General features: G+C 41.5%; 1 protein-coding gene across 1 annotated transcript; it reads left to right on the top strand.

Annotated features, from left to right (window-relative positions):
- The first annotated feature begins 17,889 nt into the window (after window positions 1-17,889).
- Window positions 17,890-19,615, top strand: LOC116800586. The gene is made up of 2 exons (XM_032716352.1): window positions 17,890-19,254; window positions 19,310-19,615. Exons 1-2 carry the CDS (start codon window positions 17,914-17,916, stop codon window positions 19,319-19,321), a joined length of 1,353 nt encoding a protein of 450 aa, XP_032572243.1. The 5' UTR covers window positions 17,890-17,913; the 3' UTR covers window positions 19,322-19,615.
- The last annotated feature ends 3,695 nt before the right edge of the window (window positions 19,616-23,310 follow it).

Genomic DNA, 23,310 nt, shown 5'->3' with positions numbered 1-23,310 from the left:
CTGCGTTAATAAGTCATTTTGCATTCCCCTAAGTGCATCTAGCACCTGGCCTAATAGCTCTTCTCGCCCACTAGGGCACACAACTGTGATGATCCATCCCTTATTCGTTATCAGAGTGGTCTAGTACCATTATAATAGAACCTATAATCTGTTCTAAGTTGTTTCAACCCAATGATGTGATCCGAAATAGCAGTTTCTCCGTTCCGGTTAGAGCTCTATTCTACGCTACTTTCTCTGAATTCACTTAGTTGTAGACGCAAATAAAACCAAACCAAAAAAATATAAAATAACACTATATCAAGCCATGCAAACAGTTTCCTCGCGTGCGCAAATACACGAAAAATATATCTTCTAAACATTTAAGTCCATGTTTAACCGAACTCTTGTTTCGACCAATTGCTTTATTTTTATGTGAGAGAGTCGTAGAAGAAAAAGGGAAATTAAAGACGCAATGATAACTTTGGCAAGCGCGGCCAACCATGTGGTCTAGTCACGACACACACGCGATTGTAGATCCAAGCACCCTGCCTTCACAATTCATCATCGCTACCGAATTTATTGCTTCTCGACCACGGCGAGGCTTATGTAATCAGCACCATCTCGCTATATATATATATATGTCGGGTTAAGAATATCAGGGGCCTCGCCGTCCGTCCGTCCATATCAGCGTCGCTCATTTCTCTTTTCACTATATAATTTTATGCAGCTGTGCGCAGTCAACGAGTCCACTTGCGTCTGCTTTGGCTTCTCCACGATTAATGCCCTCACTCCAGTTTCGTGCAGCCTGCTTTGTCTCTTCTCAATTTTTGGCATTCCCTTTTCATTATATCGTTTTCCCTTTCTAACCAAGCAGCGCAAGTGGCCACGTTCAGCAACAGCTCTATCGCTCTCGTTTTTGCAAAATCCCGTTCATAGATAATTCATCTATTCATCCTCACACATTGACAATAAATAGGAACACGCATAATAGCAAAGGGAACTTGGAGAAGAAGTAAACAGCGACTACACGCATACTCATTATTTTCGCCACGACACGGCCATTCTGACATTTACACGTCCTCGTGTAAGCTTTTGATACCGAGATACCAAGATATCAAGATCACATACTTTCATCACTATTCAATAACATTTAATTTCATTAGTTTGACTTTATTAGGCGTATTTCTTAAATCTTAATTCTGTGAAGAAACAAAACAGCTTTTATTTCATTGTTGCTGGGATAACTTATTCTATTTTCATATTCAGTTCCATTGATCAGTAATACATCAGCTTACAACTCATCTTAACATTATCATTTATCGATTTCTATATATTGATCTTTCGCCAGTTCACACACACTTGATTATTAATTCAATCCAAACTCATCGTCTCTCCTGGACGGATAACTCACAATTCATCGTCTCACCTGACGGATAACTCACAATTCATCGTCTCACCTAGACGAATAACTCACAATTCATCGTCTCACCTAGACGGATATCTCTCGTTCACAAAAGAACTCATTGGCGGGCTTTTCTTTTCATTCAACTGTTTCTATATTTCAGCTATTGCTCTACATTCTCGTTTAACTCATTCGGAATTTCTGCATCCGGCATTTTACGTATATCTTCATGGCAATACTTGAACGATCGGTTACTCGTCAACGACTTTAGTGTATACCTGTCACCCTCTAATACTTCAGTCACTAAAAACGGTCCTCTGAATTTCGGATCTAACTTAGTTTGGTGTCTTTCTTCATTCCTCAATAGCACATAGTCACCTACGTTGTGTTTGTCAACGGCTGCCCTACTGCTATCAAATCGGGATTTGTCGTAAGACGCTAAGGAATTCATATTTTCTGTCGCATGAGCTCTAACAGTTTTAAATGGTCATTCTATTTATTAAGGTTTCAAAAGGAATCGTTCAGTAATTCCTCTGAACTTAACCTAATGTGTGATAAAGATAAATGAGACCAAGTGGTATCTTAATTATAAAGTACAAAAGAAAATGTAATATGTTATGTTATCCTCCGGGTAAGGAGATCGCTGGGGTGTACCCTCTTCAGTCTTCGGAGGGAGATGGGATCAGCTAGGATAGTTGCTAGTTGGTTCGGGTGGGCTATAAGCCTGTCGGCATAACGGCTGCTGTGGAAATTAATCTGATCCCCAAGAAGGGTAACATTCAGATCTCTTTCGATGAATATGTTCGTCACGTACCAGGGGAGCCCAGATGCGTGACGTGCAGCTCTCGACTGGACCACACGGAGCCTATTAAGCTGGTATTTGGCGGCAGTTCCCCACACCTGGATGGCATAACTCCACGTTGGAGCGAGAATGGCTTTGATTAAAAGAGCCTTAGAGCTCATTTGAAGTTTGCTGGAGTGGAAGAGCCAGTCGAGCTTTTTTAGCTTCGCCAGTGACTTAGATCTGACCGACGTGATGTGGGCCCTCCAGGTCAGTCTCCGATCTAGATGAACTCCTAGGTAGCAGTGCGAACTAGCATTGGTGATAGGGCTTCCATCGAAGGTCAGATCAGTGCAGGTTCCGGGTCGCAGGGAAAAAGTTACACAGGCTGACTTTGAGGAGTTAATGGCCACATTCCATTTGGCAGTCCATTTTTCGATTGCGTGCAGCCATTCCTGGACAGCGTTAGAGGCAGATTGCAGTGAAGGATGAGACGCCAGCATGGCAGTGTCATCGGCGTAAGTGGCCAGAAGCAGCTGAGCCGGGGGGAGCTCTAACAGTTGCCAAATCTATTTCACATTCGGTCTCACATGGGGGAACTAATCCAAGGGGTCGAGCCTGTTTACCAATTAACATTTCTAACGGACTTGCCTGAGTGGCACGAGAAATTGTACAATTCAGTGCAAGTTGGACTTCGCCAAGTGCGTCCTGCCACGATCGTTGACTTGATTCTACTACTGACAACAAATTTTTCAGTGTTTCCATCACCCGTTCCACTTGCCCATTTGCACGGCTCATTCCCGTAGCAATCAAGTGAAGTACAACTTTCTGCGATTCACAAAACTCTGAAAACTTAGAGCTAGTAAAACATCTACCCTGGTCGGCGATGATGCGATCTGGCACTCCAAATAAGGATATGGAAGATTTCATAGCATTAACACAGCTTTCGGCATCTATCTTTAAGGTGTGATACAGATAAACAAACTTTGTATAGGCATCGATCTGAACAATGACATACTCCTTCAAATCGCTCTTGCCACTTAATTTCCCCGTTATATCTATGTGGATGGTGTGCCACGGTATACTTGTCTTCGGAATGGAATGAAGTTCCGCCTGAACCTTCCCGGAAGATGATTTCACTGATCTACAAGTTATGCAGCTTGAAACAAATTTTCGAACATACTTGTTCATTTTAGCGAACCAATAATACTGGTACACTTTATCAAGTGTCTTTTGCCACCCTAAATGCATTATCGACTCGTGTACCTGGTTAATTACTGACCATTTGAAAGCTCTGGGTACAACTGGTAAATAACTTGTTCTACCTCGTCTTTGGACCTTGCGATATAATACACCTTTTCGCAAATCATACGTTTTGGCCAAGTTTTCGGCCAATTCATCTGACTCCAATTTGTTAACAATTTCTATTATCTCAAGGTCTAACCGTTGCTCAGCAAGAAGCCAAGTACTTGAAATTTCAGACAGATTTACTCGTTTTTCGGGAATCTTGTTTATTGACAAAATGTCTTCGGGTGATAAAGGATTTCTTGATAGGAAATCCACATGAGCCATACGCTTACACTCTCTATACTGAATTTCGAAATTAAACGATTGTAAGAAGGCCCACCAGCGGTGAACTCTGGGGGTTAAATCTATTTTTGTGCGAGAAGCTTTTAATGAATTGCAGTCTGTATAGACAACGAACTGTATAGACAACGAACGAACGAAATTAGGTAATGGCGAAAATGTTTAACGGCATTTACCACTGCCAAGGTTTCCAGCTCGTAGGAGTGATATCTAGATTCAACAGAGGTAGTTGTTTTGCTGAAGTATTCGATTACATGGGGCTTACTTTCTATACGGTGCAAAAGTATCGCTCCATATCCACAGGCACTTGCATCACTGTGCAACTCAATAGGATATTGCTTGTCGAAGATTACCAGAACAGGCTCATTTGTGAGGATCGTCACAACTTTAAGTCTGATCTCTTCCAGCTCAGCGCTCCATGTAGTCTTGCCGCTACCAGACGAAAGTGAATACAATGGTTTCATAAGTTGGGAGAATCCAGGCACGAATTTGCGAAAGTAAGAGGCCAACGCCGGAGACAGTTTGAGGAGGAGGCAAGGAGCTTCGGGAGAATTTCTCCCGCTCGCACTTCATAGCCCAAATACTGAACCGTTGTTTTGAGAAAACTGCATTTAGCAAGGTTAAAGGTAAAACCAGCCTTTGTAAGAACATTCAAAACAGTTTTTAACCTTTCCAAAGCCAATTCCTTGGTTGGCGATACTACCATTATATCGTCCATGTAAACGATTACAAAAGAGATAGCAAGGTCACCAAGTGCATTTATGACTGCGCGCTGCAAAACAGATGGCGCATTTTTGAGGCCAAAAGGCATTGTAAGAAATTCAAATTGGCTGTCTGGGGTCACAAATGCAGTATATTCCACGGATTCAGGGTGAATCGGGATTTGGTGGAAACCACTTGCCATATCCAGGCATGTGAAATAATTTGCTCCGCGAAGTCTAGCAATTTGATCGCTGATAAGCGGCAAGGGGTATTTATCCGAAATCGTGTTCGAGTTTAGCTCTCTAAAATCAACACATAGACGGTCGGTTCCGTTCTTCTTTTTGACGAGCAACATGGGGCTAGCAAAGGGAGAGCGACTTGGGCGAACAATATTACATCTTATCAATTCGCTCACCTGCATTCGCACTACTTCTCTCTCTTCGGGGCTAAGTCTGTAAGGTCGGCGCTGAACAGTTTTAGTTGGGTCAATCAAACGGATTTTCATTTCGCCTGTATTTACTCGAGTATGAGGTATCCCGTTGGTAAATGAAGTCGAGTGCTTTTCAAGTAGCTCAATTAATTGAGCTTTCTCATTGTCGACTAATTCGGTGTCAATATCGGACAAAGTAAACGATCGCTCAGTAACGGAACAATTATTAACAGTTTTTGATTTTACAACTTTAAAATTATCGGATGTCAAAATTACATAAAAGCCTTGTTTAAGTATTTCTCGCCCTATCAGAATATCATTCCTCATTTGCTCGTTCGGGACTACATGAAATAATATTTCCATAATATTTTCGTTTATAGTGACTTCACTCAGGATTTGCAATGTACTGCACACACTGCCACCACCAATGCCTTTTATCATTACAGTATTGTTTATACGTTTACCAGATAACTTACTGCTAATGTCGTCTTTAATAAGGGAGCACTCTGCACCGGAATCGAAACAAATTGGATAGATCTCACCTCGTTGATGCAAGCTTCCCTTTGGCTCAGTCACACAACATTGGTTAACAGTCTTCTGTTGAGTCACATCTTGTTTGGCTGCACTTCCGTTTTTCGGGCACTGGTTGGAGAAATGTCCCGGTTGGCCGCACCGATAGCACGTGACATTTGATTTTTCACGCTGCGGTTTCGCCTCTCTATCTTGTCGCATTTTACTTCGGCATTCAGCAATTCGATGTCCCGGCTTTGAACAGAAGTGGCATACAACTGGCGATGCCTTACGGTTCTTCTGGTCAGGTCCAAGGTTGTCATCTCGATCATGTCGCTTCTTGTGGAACGTAAACGCTTTTAACTCCGCCTGTAGCTTACTTCTGGTACGCACATTGGATGTGAAGAGGACGCGCTGCAAACGACTGTCAATGTTTGCCATATGCGCAAGAACAGTTGTAACGGCAATTTCTTCTATTTCCATATTCCGCCACTTCGTAGTCAGCGTCGTCACCAGCCGACTCGCATACACCGCGTAACATTCGGCGGCAGTCGGGCGGCTGTTGAGTAAATTTAAAAACGTAGCGGCCGGCGTCACTTGCATGATTTTTACAAGTTCAGCCAAATTCCGATTTTGCATTTCGACTACTGCACGCCACTGATCCTCAGAAAATGCAGGGTGTGGCACAGATCCCACTTCTGATGTCGGGTTAAGAATATCAGGGGCCTCGCCGTCCGTCCGTCCGTCCATATCAGCGTCGCTCATATCTCTTTTCACTATATAATTTTATGCAGCTGTGCGCAGTCAACGAGTCCACTTGCGTCTGCTTTGGCTTCTCCACGATTAATGCCCTCACTCCAGTTTCGTGCAGCCTGCTTTGTCTCTTCTCAATTTTTGGCTTTCCCTTTTCATTATATCGTTTTCCCTTTCTAACCAAGCAGCGCAAGTGGCCACGTTCAGCAACAGCTCTATCGCTCTCGTTTTTGCAAAATCCCGTTCATAGATAATTCATCTATTCATCCTCACACATTGACAATAAATAGGAACACGCATAATAGCAAAGGGAACATGGAGAAGAAGTAAACAGCATACTCATTATTTTCGCCACGACATATATATCTCTATACTACTGCAGTCGCTTCATGTTAGATATAGATAACATTCTTCAAAGGAAGAATACTTGCAATACTTGCATCGTACTTAGAAAGCAACATTCTAAAACGATAGGTACTACATTCCAAAGCAAAGGAAAGATTGATTGAAATGGAGAGGGATGAAAATATAAAGGGATAATATATGAGTTGCATAACCTTTTATTATTTTGTAGAGCTCTACGATACTGACGCCTCAATATTCATGATATTAACTGTTTTTAACTTTTTCTTTACTTTTCTCACTTGGTGCCTTAAGATATCTTAACATACTTAAGATAACGAACAATGTTGATCTGGTGGTATTCCCTGCCGCTAAGCCCGTACGCATTTCACTCCGGCTCTATATCGTCAGCGAGTGTCGTGTAGTCCTTCTGAGGGGGTTGCAGCATATCTATACAAAAATATTGTATTCGTGATCATTGTATAAATATTGTATGCGTGATCACTCGACAATAGGGTAGTTAAGCTCCAACGGATATCTACTTGCTACAAACGGATGTGAGGCTGAGGTATTTCCAACGTAGATGGTGCATATACACATCCAGAAAAATTCTAACGGGCTGGAGCCGACCGTCAAACGCCAGGTTCTGGCCAAAATCACAAGTGAACGTTGTCGGCAACATATCTTTTGCTGCGAGATGCTGAGTAATTTTTTGTTTGTACCAGCAACGCCAAGAAACCGCTCAGGTCGAGACTCTGAATCGGAATCTATCTTTGATTCAACATCGCTCTTTAGAGATGGACTAATGCTAATGCACGCCGATTAGTGTGTTGCGAAACATAGTATCTGACCGTCATTAATCGTCACTAGGTGTCGCTGATCTACGAGATATTTGGCTACACTTTTCGTTACAACTTACAGGACTACAAGACGTAGATTCAACAATCTACCAAGTGAGTTTCGAATATAATTATCTTGCGATAACGATAAGTCGAGCAAGCCGTCACTAAAGTCATGTTTTGATAAAGGGGGATGGTTATTCGATTTTTCGTCTGGGGATCACATTGTGCCAGGTACGTGGGTAGTGACCGAGAGGTGATCACGAGTCTCAAGTTGGCCCTCAAAGTACCCATCCCCCCATTTGTGCCGCAATTGATATCAGCACAACAACAATTAGGATCAAGCCACGAAGGAGTTAATTATCTGTGAATTGTTCCCATCGTCGAACGTTGACCGAAAAAAGCTTCTCCTTAGAACTTAAAACATTTCAAATTATCATTATACTAATCTACATAAGCTGCACACACCCTCAGAAAAGATCTTTTGGGCGTGGAGAAAATTATATACGTGCACGTATCAATATATTTTAAGGGAATTTAAATTAAGTTTTAATGTAAGGTGGCTAATGAAAAGAAAAGGAGAGAAGAGAGAAAATAGAAAAGAAAGAAAATGATGTTTATTATTATTAATTTCTTTTGCTCACATTATGATGATTAAATTTGTAGTTAATTGATTTCATTTCATTTGTGCATCTGTTTAATAAAATATAATTCGTTTAACATAAATAAATTATTAGTATACAATGTATAATAATGTATTGGGATACACTCAGAAAAAAATTAATTCATTTACACATATAACACGTATGGAACTGTTTTTCCTATTTCAGCTCGGTTCGAGTTGCAGCGGCTAGCTCAGAGAGTTTGTGTTTTCGTCCCAAAAAATTTATGATTTGTGTGATTGCCCGACCAAGGAAAAGAAAGAGCTTCTTTTGTAGTATTTCGCGGGTGACTTCTCCGGTAATCACCGTCTGCTGCGCGGCGTTGCTCCTGCGACGCCTTGCCTTCTTCGTCCTGTGTGCCCTTGACATCGGACCACTTGTCGGCTAAAGTGGGATTAGGATGATATTGGACTGGGTGTATCGTCGATGAGCATAGGCAACGCTCTGCCTGAGACTACCTTTGCCGATCACTGACTCCACTATCCCTTTTAAACACGCCAGGTCCTAGTTTGCCCACTCCCAGGATCAATCTCCACTCTCCGCGTTCTCATTCACTGTATCCTTTTTCGCACGTTCTAATTCACTGACTCCTTCTCCACACGTTCTAATTCCCTTTATAAGCCGCGGGGATCCCGTTATTCCCCTTTTTGGTCACGGCCCGCTCAGGTACAAGGTCCAACTAATGAACCGTTAGTTTACGGTGCGTCCTCTTTGTGCATGTCCAAAGTCCGCACCGTTACCGTTCGTCCTCCGAAATCTTGGCCGGCTGGAGTCCAAGGTCCAGCGCGGTACCGTTAGTTCACGGCTTCTCCGCTATGCCGGGGTCCTCGGTCCAAGGTCTATTAATTACCGTTCGACCTGACCGCCCTTGACTCTTCTTGCATCCCAGCCGTCTTCGCTTCTTAGCAGGGTCGTAGCTCCGACTGGATATTTACGGAAGTTTTTTTTTTTTTTTTTCGTTTTTTTTTAATTCGCACGGGTACCACGGCCACACCTCCCGCCCAACAAACCGAGGGGCGCTGCCGTGTATCGTACGGCTCGATTCGCGAGAAGATATAGACGCGATATAAAAAAGAGAACAGGAACGAGGAAATGAATATAATGTGGAATAACTATGTTAAATATTAGTGTTAGTAGGATCTAATTATGTAATAGAAAAGATAAAATCGATTGCTATAATAGCGGCAGAGAGTCAAGATTACAGATAATAGGATAAAGTCTATTATAGTCACAAAATAAAACTCTGTAAGTGTCATGCAACTCATAATTAGATCTACAATGATTTAAGATAAGGGGTATATAGTTTCTAGTGAATCTACTTGGAACCGAGAAGTTAAGCCGACTAATCAAGTCGGGACTCTAAGTGTTGGGTCATGCAGCCGCCAAAACTGTGCAGTAGACTAATTTCATACTTGTTAATATTTAAGCCAAATTATCAGTAGCATGCCCATAGTGCAAACCGCTGCTCTCGCGGGCATTTATCTGTACGGCGCTCATTCCTTTGTTGTTGTTAGCTACCTACGCTAAGCTTGGGCGCTGCATTTCGGCTGCCTGCCCGCCAATTGCCTTTTCGTCGCGTTTCGGAAAAGACCAACCTTACCATTGTCGCTATCGTAGATTATCGCTATTTCGCAAAATAAAACTTTCGTACTAAAACAAACGTTCTTCGGTTTTTTATTATTCGCAACAGCTATTGAAAAAGCTCAATAGCTCAACATTTGGTGACCCCGACGTGATCGTGTTAAGTTGCATGCAGTAATTAATGCACTTATCGCGTTTATAAATAAATATATATACATTAAAGCGCAATCGGTTGGACAAGTGAGTGGAGATTTCGGTGTGTTTAAGCGAGCTAGCATTGCGTACATACATACATTGCTACACATATCGTTGCGTGCATTGACCCCGCTTGCATTTTCGGCATCTATTTTGTGCTCATCTTCCCGCTGAACCGAATCAAAGGCGATTTGTTGCGATGCCCGCTGAAGGTGAAAAAAACAGGGTGACCTTTTTGAAGCGCAAAGCCAATGCGCTGTTCAGCAGGTTGCAGATGCTACAAACGTCGCTGTCTAATGAGACGCTAAGCGGATACGACGAATCCACTCTTACGGTGAGGCTGGAGCAGATTGATGAGCTGCAAAGTGCCTTCAATGTTCTGCATACAGAACTGGAGGAATTGGACTTCAACGAAATTGGCAGTGAAATGAGCGAGTCTTTCTATGAATTCATCGTTGAAGTCAAGGCTAGTTTGCGCGCGGAAATAGCCAAACGCAATGTGCATTTCGCGCCGCACTCAACGCTTGCGGAAGGTATTGTGCCCCACCAGTGTAGTGGTCCTCAAACGCAGCCGCGTCCGAGGCCGATGCCGTTGCCGCCTGTGCAGCTGCCAACGTTTGGCGGCGGCTACGCAAACTGGGCGGATTTTTACTCCGTGTTCACGAGCATAATCGACAGCCATCCGGACCTCTCCAACGTTGAGAAATTCCAACATCTGCTGTTGGTGCAGCGCGCGCATTTATGGGAGGACCTGCAGTCCCTAAAAACGCTGGGAAGAGTTTCCTCGTCTAGTCCCATATCATCGCTCTCGCCGTTCCTGGATCAATTTGGACTTCTTAGAGTTGGCGGTCGCCTCCGGAATTCGTCATTGGACTTTGATGGCCGCCACCCGAATAACTGCCACATCTCGGCAGTTATTAACTCCAGACCTTTAGTACCCATTTCAGAGAACCCTGCCGATCTAGATGTCCTTACTCCGGCGCATTTTCTCAATGGTGGTCCGCCTTCGTCGTTTAACGAGCCAGATATAACGGGCCTAAACTATAATCGGCTTGACTCTTGGCAGCGCATCTCCTTTCTTCAGCATATATTTTGGTCGCGATGGAAGGAAGAGTACTTGACGTTGCTCCAGCAGCGTTCCAAGTGGCGCACCCCAAAGCCTGGCGCAGCCGTGGACAATAGCTCAATTGTTGAGCTATTGAGCTTTTTCAATAGCTGTTGAGAATAATAAAAAACCGAAAAAGTTTGTTTTATTACGACAGTTTTATTTTGCGAAATAGCGATAATCTACGATAGCGACAATGGTAAGGTTGGTCTTTTCCGAAACGCGACGAAAAGGCAATTGGCGGGCAGGCAGCCGAAATGCAGCGCCCAAGCTTAGCGTAGGTAGCTAACAACAACAAAGGAATGAGCGCCGTACAGATAAATGCGCGCGAGAGCAGCGGTTTGCACTATGGGCATGCTACTGATAATTTGGCTTAAATATTAACAAGTATGAAATTAGTCTACTGCACAGTTTTGGCGGCTGCATGACCCAACACTAAGCATCCCCACGAATAAGCTTACAAATAAAGACTGTTCCAAGCATAGTTCTACGGTTAGCTAGGGATGGTAAATTAATTAAAAGTAGTCTACTGGAATAAGGAGGTAATATATGGTTTGCATCCCAATTTAGGCGCCGCAAGGCAAAAAGTAAGAAGTTTTTTTGGACCGATTCAATGCGGTCCGAGTGGACTGCGTATTGTGGACTCCAAACAGGTGATCCGTACTCGAGAATCGGACGGACTAACGAAATAAATAAGGTTTTAGTCAAGTAAGGGTCATCAAATTCCCTAGACCACCTTTTTATAAAGCCAAGCACACCCCTGGCCTTATCGACAATAGACGAAATATGGTGAGATAATTTTAGTTTTGGGTCCAGAAGAACACCAAGATCATCAACTCGTGTTATTCTGTCCAGAGAGCACCCACTTAAAGTGTAAGTCGTGCGTATTGGGTTGGCACGACAAAAGGTCATAACTTTACACTTGGACATTTAAGTCTAATATGTTATCACGGCACCATATTTGAAATCGGTCTAGATCGGATTGTAAGTCCAAATGGCAAGAAGTGTACTTGTACTGGATGCATAATTTAACATCGTCTGCGTACATAAGTACACGCGAATGTTTTATTATTAAGGGGAGGTCGTTAATGAATAAGGTAAAAAGAAGCGGACCAAGATGGCTCCCTTGTGGGACACCGGATGTGACTCGGAGAATAGAAGATAACGAATTTTTAAAGAGGACTTGTTGTGTCCTGCCATTCAGATAGCTTGAAATCCAATTTAGAAGATCAACAGGGAAACCTATAAGATCAAGTTTTTTTATTAGAAGGTAATGATTAACAGAGTCAAATGCTTTACTAAAATCAGTGCAGATGACATCTGTTTGAAGATTATTTTTGAAACCCTGTATTACGAAAGAAGTTAGCTCAAAGAGGTTAGTGGTTGTAGCTCTGCGTTACATAAAACCGTGTTGGCACGGTGATATGATTGATCTACAAAGGTGCTGCAAATGAGGAGTGATAACATTTTCGAAAAGTTTAGGGATAGCCGACAATTCAGAGATTCCTTTGTAATTGCTTGCATACAGTTTGCTACCTTTTTTGAGAAGAGGAATCACAAAGGACTCCTTACATATATGAGGGAATTGTGAAGATTCCAAAGATAAGGTAAACAGTTTCAGTAGAGGCTTGCACAAGGCTTCCGCACAGAATCTGAGCACACAGCCAGGGATTCCATCGGGACCTGGCGAATAGACCGGTTTAACACGCTGAAGATCGTTAAGCAGTGAGCTTTCGTTTATAGTGGGGCAAAATATTAGATTCGACTTAGATACCGCATAAGAGTATGGCTGTTCGGAATGAGGTAAAGTTGAATATGTTGTTTGAAAAAACTTGGCGAATAGATCGGCTATTGCCTGATCCGATGTAAACGTAGTGTTTTCAAAAAAATAGCGAGGAAGGGTAAGAACTTGTTTTTCGCTTAGTGCTAACGAAATTATAAAACTGTTTCGGATCCTGTGCAAACTGGAACTTACAACTGTTTAAATAATTTTTGTAGCAATGAGCATTAAGCACGGTAAAGTTTAACCGAGCGCTTAAATATTTACAAAGGATGGACTGAGAACCGGTATTTTTAAATTTCATATAGAGTCTGGACTTTACATTTGTGTGTGTCAACTCTTTATTAAACCAAGGACGTTTAGAGATTGACGGATAGCACATCGGAACACAAGAGTCAAAAAATGATTTAATTGCGGTATAAAACATATTAATCGCATCCGCCATTATGTTGCAGCAGTAAAGATCGGAACAATTAAAGCCAGCCATAAAATTGTTTAGCCTCCGAAAATTTGCCTTGCGAAAAGAGGGAATTCGCTTTGTTGACTTCTCTGAATTTACTTTTAATACCGTACCTAAGTCGATTTCCACCTCGAAAGTAGGATGATATTGATCTTCAGGTTGAGTAAGAGGTACTACCCTGGAACAGAAACACACTTTCAGGACTTGTTACAAAACAGATCCAAAAGTCGACCAAGAAAATTTGGAATATAATTAACTTGCGACGGCGATAAGTCGAGCAAGCCGTCAATAAAGTTATGTTGTGCTAAAGGGAGAAGGATATTCGATTGTTTTTCTGGGGACCACATTGTGCCAGGTATATTGAAATCACCTAGAACTACCAACTGGTCCCTGTCAGAAAGTTTATTCAAGATGGACTGGATAGCGGACAGATGATTCTAAAATTCTGGGAATTCAGAAGATGGCGGAATATAGGAGCACGTAATATAAACTGATCTGTCGGAAAAAGACAGCTTTACACATACGAATTCCGAGTTACGGGAATCGTCCAAAAGTAACTCCTCCGACGCGAGGGTAACCGCAATTAAGACTCCACCTCCCCGTCTGGATGGACGGTCAAACCTATATATAGTGTACATACCTGGGAAGACTTCGGAGTTAAGTATCTCCGGCTTTAACCAAGTCTCTGTGAGCACTATAATATGGGATGCAAATGAAAGACTATCACAATACAATTTGATTAATTTGCTACGCAAGCCTCTAACATTTTGATAGGAGATAGTACGTTTTGTAGTTAGTTTTTTGAAGAGGAAGAAGATGAAGAGGTGCAGTCGTCTGGCTTAACTTCAGTTAATTGTGAATTGCGTCTTTTTCAACCATTATAAGCTATAGATAAAGAATATACAGATAAAAGCTGTTTTGAATTCTACGGGAAACAATTAATTTAATTTAATTATAAAATATAATTCGTCATATTTAGTTAAATGAACAGATTCCATTAATATTAAATTCCAAGGATGCATTTTGCATTCCTCACTAGATTTTGATTTTGTTGTCTTGGTCAATTAAAGTTATTTGAATCGTTATTGTTAATATCTAGTTGTCCATTTTTTATACTTACAAATCTTATGCGTAATGATTTAAAAGCCGTTATACGAGTGTTAATATGTTAATTATTGCCCTACAAGCGATTCTCCCACATCTTGTGTTCATACATTGTTTCTGGGTAAACACGAGGGCCCAAAATGCTGACCAGAGGTCTGCATAGTCTCCGCTGCCATCAACGCCAGCGAACGCTTAAAGTGAGACATCAACACTTCGCCGCTGCCAACGCCCGCTGCGACGCTGCCGACGACTTCACTTGATTGCTAGGGACTTAGGGAAATATTTTGTTTGTTAGTTTTAGTTTCAAATGATCAATTACAATAAACGGTTGCTTGCGATCTACAAAATTAAAGCAAATTAATCGTAATTGTTAACAGGCGCCCGAACCAGCGAATAAACGCGAACGACAGACAAAAATTCTATGTCGCGGACCAAAATCAAAATTTTGCTAAAATCATTCGTTGGGTAAATTGTGCCGCAGAAACTTCCGTGAGTTAATAAAAAACAAAAAATCACGGTCGGCTATAAAGTAAAACAGTTTGAAAAAACTTTGGTAGATCACATTTTCTGGAGTGCTGACCTGGATTCCCCGGTAGCCCAGACAAAAAGGATAACATTCACCTAGCCAGGAGGAGTGACCGCAACAATTTATGTTATCAAAACGCAAAACGAAGAACAGCAACTTCGCCGAAAAGACACAGAAAAAAAGTAGAAGTGGAACGCAGAGAACTAACGGAACTACAGAAAAGCATCACGAATAACAGTTAAAAGTGCAACCCAAAAACGGTAAAACGACAAATTGGCGAAGCACACACGACACACGTGCGACGAGAGCGCGCCAAAAAGTTGTAAAGTAAAATCTGAAAAGTAAAGGCAAAAGTAAAGACGACGAACGGCGGAGAACGGCTGCCTGATCCAAAGCGCGGACAATAGGAAAAAAGAACAACAGCAGCACAGCAGTAGCAGCAGCAGCCTGCTGAAAGGAAGAAGAATAAGAAGACGTCGACGAAGAAGAAGCAAGACGACAAGAACCTCGAAAAGTACACAGGAAAAAGTATAAAAATTTAAATACGCTCGAAGTCGGTAGACAAGAAGTGAGCTAGCGAAGAAAGCGAGGCGAGAAAACCCAAACTCCGAAATTAAAAGACCACCTTACCCAACGCAACAATAGTAACAACAACAACATCATCATCATCATCAACAACATCAGCAATTTAAATTCAAGAATCCACGTATAATAAAACAGAGGTATAACAATAAATAAAGTATAATACGTAAGTAATAAGTAATATTATTATTGCTATATAATTATTATTAAAATTATAATTAAATTATTATTAATATTATATTTTCAACCCGAATCCTAGAGATCTTCGGAAAGAAAAAATTCCCTATTTACTTTTCCTTTTTCTCGTACTCTGTTCTCAAAGTAAAATAGCCGGGGCGAGCTAAATTTGTATTGCATGCAAGATTGAAAAAAAAAGAAACGAAAGAGAAATAACCAAACACATACACACGCATTCCATATTTTTCTGCCCACAACTTTTGTTAAGTTCGAATTGGTTTAGGTTTAGGCTTGTTTTGTGCAGGTGTTGTCCGAATTAAAAGCCAACATGGCAAACCCTAATAATATAATAAGACCATCAGCTTTCAGTTCAAATTAGAGACCGGTATCCTCAGAAAGGCCCGACCTGCCTGAACAGCATCGCGTAGACATGAGTGTCGAACAGTTGACAGCCTTAATTTGCCAAACGGTGGGCCAAGTTTTACCTGGACTGATAAAACAAATGAATAACGACACTCTTGACTTTACTGACGTGAGCGATCAGGTCGTCGAGCCCGAATACAGAAATAATTTAGTGGACTTTGACAGGGTGCCTGATATCGTAAAATCGATTGGGCAATTTTCTTGAAATCCAGCAGAATTCGGCTCTTGGAAGAAGAGCGCTGATACAATCATGGAGATTTACACCCCATTCGTGGGTACTCCAAAATATTATACTTCATACCGTAAGAAACAAACTTGTCGGAAGTACTGATGTGGCACTCGAGTCCTACAGCATTCCGCTGGACCGGAAGGTCATGTCGAGATGTCTCACTCTACATTACGCAGATAAACGAGACATAACTACCTTGGAATACCAAATGCCAATTTCGGCACAAGGCCACCAGCAGTCGGTGGAAGACTCTCACCAGGACGTCTACAAAAATCTTTCTCTTATTTTAAATAAGGTCGGCTGCATGCAAATGGTCCGAGAATCCGAGCACTTTATTACAAAAATGTACAGAGAAAAAGCTCTGGATACTTTTATTAGAGGCCTTCGAGGAGATTTATTTGGCAATAAAAGAGCCAGCTGATCTCCCCTCAGCTTTACATTATTGCCTAAAACTTGAAAACCAAACAAACAGATCAATCCATGCGGCAAATAAGGGGTAACAGTCGAGCTTTAGGGAACACAAAAAACGCATACCGGCACCCCGCAATTTTCAGCCGTCGAAAGACTTTGCCCATCGACAGCCTCCACCGGTCCCTCCACGACATCCCATGAGGAGACCTCCACAATATTTAGGCCAGCCATTCCCGGCGTCAAGGCAACATGTGTCTAACTTCGGTAATGCACCGTTCATTCCACCCCGACAAAACTACCAAGAGCAATGGCAATAATATAATGCCCCACCCCGTCCCTTTGCGACCAAACCATAACTAAGACCAGAACCAATGGATGTGGACCTCAGTATACAGACGCGAAACGTAAATTATATGAACAGAGCACATTTTGACGCCAGCAAACAACCGAGCGGTCTTATTTCAGACATAAACAAACGACAAAGAAACTACAACATCCAAACAATGGACATGGGACAGCTAAGTGTTGAAATAGCTGGGTCCAGTTCAAGCATGGCAGGCTATCAACGGTCGATGCAAGTATATGAAAACCAGAACGACATAAACGGCACCCAGAATGAATATTGTGATGGACAAACAGACAATTTAGACGGCGGGCAACGAGACCACGTGTTGCATTTTTTAGAGTAGAAGACTCCTCACTACCATACTTTGAATGTAGAGTGGGGAGAGGAAAGGTTTTAAGAGTGTTGATTGACACGGGCTCTAACAAAAATTACATCCAGCCCAATTTGCAGTCGAACGCGATCCACATATCAAGCCTTACATAGCTGACACTCCAGGCGGCGATGTGAAAATATCGCATAACAAAAGACTTTGAAATAAAATTCTTTCTATTAACATCGCTGAAGGCTTTTGACGCCATACTTGGCAAAGATACAATGAAGGGAATGGGAGCGCAAATTGACTTAAAAAACCTAACCATGACACTGGAAAATGGGAAAAGAATTGTGGTAGGATGAACACTCATAAGGCCCACTGTACCATGTAGTAGCATAGTTTTAGGTATGAAGCCCATAGTGGCAGATCATATCCCCGTTAGGAATAAGAATATTATTGTTATCTCGCTCTTACTTATAAGCTAGCATTAAGAGATAAGAATGTATACCTAGCTCACTCAAAAACGCATACACACTGCAGAGAGCATAAGCAAAGAGGAATAGGCGAGACGCGACATTCGGTGGCGTGCGCTTGAAGAGAAAAGTCGATTAAAGGGATTGTGAGATTATTTAAAGAATTAAGTGCGTATATTCATTTTCGGCGTCCACAACATCAGAAGTGGTCATTACCGACTATGCCTGACATCAAATGGAATGAATTCTCAGTGCTCCAACTAAGGAAGTGGTTGGAAGCTCTGGGACGCCAGACTTCCGGCACAAAAGCGGAACTAATAGTGCGTCTGCAGGCCATTTCCCCAGAAACGCGTGGCGATTCACCGCCAAATAACGGATCAGCACCAGAAGAGGTGGAGGAATTGGATGGAGCTGCAGCCTGGCCAAAGCAGAGAGAGCCGCAGGGTGGAGACACACGCACGATCCCGTTCGACGAGCAGTCATTGCAGTCAGAATCTACGGAGAACCTCGACCTGGATCAGCTATCGTTGGTGGATACAGAGAGAGCCACTCTAAAAAAGCTTCGGGACGAGATAGAGGCAAACATGGCTGTGCTGCAGAGGATCCAAGCGGATATCGACGACGCGAACAAGAGCAAGTCTGCTCATGCTCGCCAGATCAATGACGTCATCGAGAACAACAGCAACGGAAACCACGGCAATGTTAACATATGCGCTAACAGCACCGACGCCAATGTTAACAGCACCAAGGTGACTATCGCCGTCGACAACATCGATATGGGACATACCAGTGTTGGAAAAGAAACCGCTGGTAGCATTGTTCAGCACCAGAGTCGAAATGTAAACAAGCTTCTGGAATCTCCTGCAACATCGCTTGCCTTGGCAAAAGAGGTAACGATGGAGTTTGACGGCAGCTTATTTGCGCGCAATTGGGTCACGCAGTTTCAGAACATCGGAAAGATTTACAATTTGGACGACGGATGCATGCACATGCTGCTAATTGCCAAACTAAAAGGAAACGCACAGCGCTGTCTGCACGCAAGCGCCACACGCATCCTAGAAGAGACCGACCAGCTGTGCGAACAGTTAATTTTGACATTCGAGGTCAAGATGTCAAAAGGGGAACTGAGGAACGCATTTCAAAAACGCGAATGGCATCCGGATGAGAAATTTGCTGTTTACTTCGAGGACAAGGTGATGCTGGCCAACGACATCAACATCGATCTAGAGGAGCTCCTGGAAAACATAATTGAAGGAATCCCAGCACCAGCGTTGCGCAACCAGGCGCGCATACAGTGTTTCTCCGAGCCGATGCAAATTCTGCGGGCTTTCTCGGAAGTCCGTCTGCCGAAGCAAAAAACAGGAAGCAGTTCATCAAAGCGCCTTACTGGAGGAGGTGCAGCCAATAAGGACTTACGTTGTGCCAATTGCAACTCCAAAGGACACTTCGCCAGGAAGTGTCTCAAGCCAAAGAGGGAGCCCGGATCCTGCTATGCCTGTGGGGCATTTGGACACTTCGTCGGACAATGCCCGGAGCGCAAGAGCGCCAATATCAACAATTATGTAAGACTTGTCAAGATTTTTTTTCAGAATAGATATAAAATCCCATTAATTACAGAATGCCTCATAGACACAGGGAGTCCAATATCGTTTACAAAATTAAGCAATGTATCCAAGGAAATTAATTTAGAATCCGCTTCAGAAACCTATTTCGGGCTGAATAAAAGCCAACTGACAATACATGGAAAAATCTTATGTTACATTATTAAAGGAAAAATTAAATGTTATTTTTATTTGTACGTGGTCCCAGACGAGTCTATGAGTCATAATGTAGTTCTTGGACGAAATTTCATGGAAGCGTGCCAGTTGAAACTGGATCCAGACGCCTTGGGAAGGATAACGGTCAACCCAGTCGATAGTAAAAGATATAGAAAAGCAAATAGTAAAAAAGTCAGTTATATTGTTAGTGAAACAGTTAGTGAAACAGTTAGTGAAACAGTTAGCGAAACAGTTAGTGAAACAGTTAGTGAAACAGTTAGCGAAACAGTTAGTGAAACAGTTAGTGAAACAGTTAGTGAGACAGTTAGCAAAACAGTTAGTGAGCCAGTTAACGAAGAGGTTGATGAAACAGTTAGTCAAATGGATAATGAAACAGTTAATAAGACAGTTAATAAAACAGCCAACGAAGCGAGTAGTATAGTTAGTCAAGCTGTTAACGAGGCAGGTAGCAAAACAGCCATCGAAACAGTTATGCCTTTAGCCAACTTTACGACGGATTCCGGACTTTATGCTGCGGTTGTGCCCAGTTATGAAGAAGCTGTTAGAGAAATTTGTAGCATTGATCACTCAGAGGATGAGCAAATGAACTTCATATGCGGCGAAAACAATAACCAAGCCTTAAACAGTCAGTTAAAGGAGATTATTAAACGCAACTACTTGAGCGTTAATAAGCATACCGAGCCTTTAGTCAAATGCGAAATAAAACTTTGTTTAGAAACGTCAAAACCATTTAGCTGCGCCCCAAGAAGACTTGCCTACTCAGAAAAAGAAAAATTACAAAAACTATTAGATGACTATTTAAAAGAGGGAATTATTCAACCTAGTAAATCAGAATATGCTTCACCAATTGTTTTAGTCAAAAAGAAAACAGGAGACATACGGCTATGTATAGACTTTAGAAAACTGAACAAAGTTTTAATTAAAGACAATTATCCGATACCGCTTATCGATGACCTTTTAGACAAGCTAGTCAACAAAAAAGTTTTTTCGAAGCTTGATTTAAAAAACGGTTATTTTCATGTATTCGTTAATAAGGAATCAGTTAAATACACCTCATTTGTTACACCGTTAGGGCAATTCGAATTTCTCAGAATGCCAATGGGCCTAAAAACTGCATCGGCAGTGTTCCAAAGGTTTGTAAACAAAATTTTCGAGGATCTTATAAGGGATAACAAAGTAATTGTATACATGGACGACATCATGATTGCCAGCAAGAACTCGGAGGAGCATTTAGAAACCTTAAAGGAAGTGTTTATCAGATTAGCTCAAAATAAATTGGAATTACGAATGGATAAATGTGAGTTCCTTCAGACAAATATTAAATATTTAGGATTCATTATAAATGGTGAAGGCATTAGGGCGGATGACAAAGGAATAGAGGCCATACAGCATTTTCCAGTTCCAGACAAAATACAAGCCGTTCAAAGTTTTCTGGGCTTATGTTCATACTTCCGTAGATTTATTAAAGATTTTTCAACATTAGCGAAACCTTTATATGACCTTTTGAGAAAAAATGAAAAATTCAAATTTGGAGAAAAGGAAATGAGCTGTTTCTCAACTCTTAAGGAAAAGCTGGTGCAGGCACCGGTCTTAGCAATTTATAATTTCAAAGACGAAATAGAACTGCACTGTGATGCAAGCGCTCTTGGTTTCGGTGCGGTGTTATGTCAAAAAAAAGAGGATGGAAAATTACACCCAATATTTTATTTTTCAAAGCGAACAACAGTCGCTGAGGCAAAATATCACAGTTTCGAATTGGAAACAATGGCAATTATTCACGCACTGCGAAGGTTTAGAATATACTTGTACGGAAAACGCTTTAAAATTATAACTGATTGTAATTCTCTTACTTTGACGCTTAACAAGATTGAACTTAATCCGCGAATATGAGCTCATACATAGAGAAGGTAAAAGGATGCAGCATGTTGATGCTCTTAGTAGGTGCACAAATATTTTAGATAGTGGAATCAAATACGTTTGAAGACAATTTAGTAATCTGCCAAGGCAAGGATCAAAAAGTTCAAGAAATCAAGAAACTACTGGAAAAAAATGAACATAAGTTGTTCGAAATGAGAAACGGAATAATTTATAGAAAATGTAACGACGGCAGACTTTTATTTTATGTTCCCACAGACATGGAAGATCATATTCTATATAAATATCACAATGAGATCGGACACATAGGTAGAGACAAAATGTTAAATGTTATTTCTAAATCTTATTGGTTTCCCAATGCCAAAGACAAATGTTTGAGCCATATAGAAAATTGTTTAAAATGTGTTGCGTTCTCCCCTAAGACAGGCAAGGAAGGATTTCTACACTGCATTCCGAAGGGCAGGAAACCGTTTGAACTAATACATATCGATCATTACGGCCCAGTCGACTCAGGCAGATCCAAAAAACATATTTTTGTGGTCATCAATGGTTTCACGAAGTTCGTACGTTTATACCCCACAGAGACCACTAATACAAAGGAAGTCATTACAGCCCTGAAGGACTATTTTAGAGCATACAGCAAGCCTAAATGCATCATTTCAGATAGGGGAAGTTGTTTTACATGCAAGGAATTTGATGACTTTATGTTAGAGTTCGATGTTAAGCATATGAAGATTGCGACTGGTTCACCCCAAGCAAACGGACAGGTTGAAAGAGTCAATAGAAGCCTAGGTCCAATGATAGCGAAACTGGTACAACCAGAGAAAGGCATATATTGGGACACAGTAATAGATAAAGTTGAGCACGTCTTAAATAATACATCCGCAGCATCAAACAAACTCCAAGCAGAGTTCTTTTTGGTTTAGAGCAAAGAGGAAAAATAGTAGACGAATTAAGAGAAAAACTAGAGGAATTAGAAAATACTGAAGAAGATAGGGATTTGGCAAAAATTAGAAATGAAGTTGAAAATAATCAAAATAAGGCTCAAGCGTATAATAAAACACATTATGACAAGACCGCCAGACAGCCATCAGAATACAAAAAAGGAGATTATGTGATGGTCAAAAATTTCGACAGTACAGCAGGCATCTCTAGAAAATTGATTCCAAAGTGTAGAGGCCCATATGTGATATCTAAAGTATTAATAAACGACAGATTCTTGTTAAAAGACGTAGAAGGTTTTCAGATATCTCGTAACCCATACCAAGGTGTCTGGAGCATCCAAAATATTAAGCATTGGATAGGCAACAAGAAAAATAAACGAAGACACAATTAAACAATAATAATAATATAATAACAGATTAATTTAGTATGTACATATGTATAAATTAAGTAAAAGAATTCATCATACAACTAAGCAATCAATGTAAACCATGATCAGGGGATCAGCTAGTCAGGACGGCCGAGTTGTGGTAGGATGAACACTCATAAGGCCCACTGTACCATGTAGTAGCATAGTTTTAGGTATGAAGCCCATAGTGGCAGATCATATCCCCGTTAGGAATAAGAATATTATTGTTATCTCGCTCTTACTTATAAGCTAGCATTAAGAGATAAGAATGTATACCTAGCTCACTCAAAAACGCATACACACTGCAGAGAGCATAAGCAAAGAGGAATAGGCGAGACGCGACATTCGGTGGCGTGCGCTTGAAGAGAAAAGTCGATTAAAGGGATTGTGAGATTATTTAAAGAATTAAGTGCGTATATTCATTTTCGCCGTCCACAGAATCGTCCTCAAAGAAAAACAGTTTGAGGCTGTTAGCACAATTAGTCCCAGAGTACACATCGGACACACCGGTCTACTCAAAATTCGATCAGTACCTAATGTAAGCTCTTACACGATGGCATCATTGGACCCTCAAGGTCATCATACAATTAACACGTGTGGATTGTACCAAAAAA

Source organism: Drosophila sechellia, chromosome 2R, assembly GCF_004382195.2.
Source record: "Drosophila sechellia strain sech25 chromosome 2R, ASM438219v1, whole genome shotgun sequence".
NCBI lineage: Eukaryota > Metazoa > Arthropoda > Insecta > Diptera > Drosophilidae > Drosophila > Drosophila sechellia.
The sequence above is the reverse complement of the archived record's forward strand: the minus strand, read 5'-3'. Positions and strand labels throughout refer to the sequence as shown.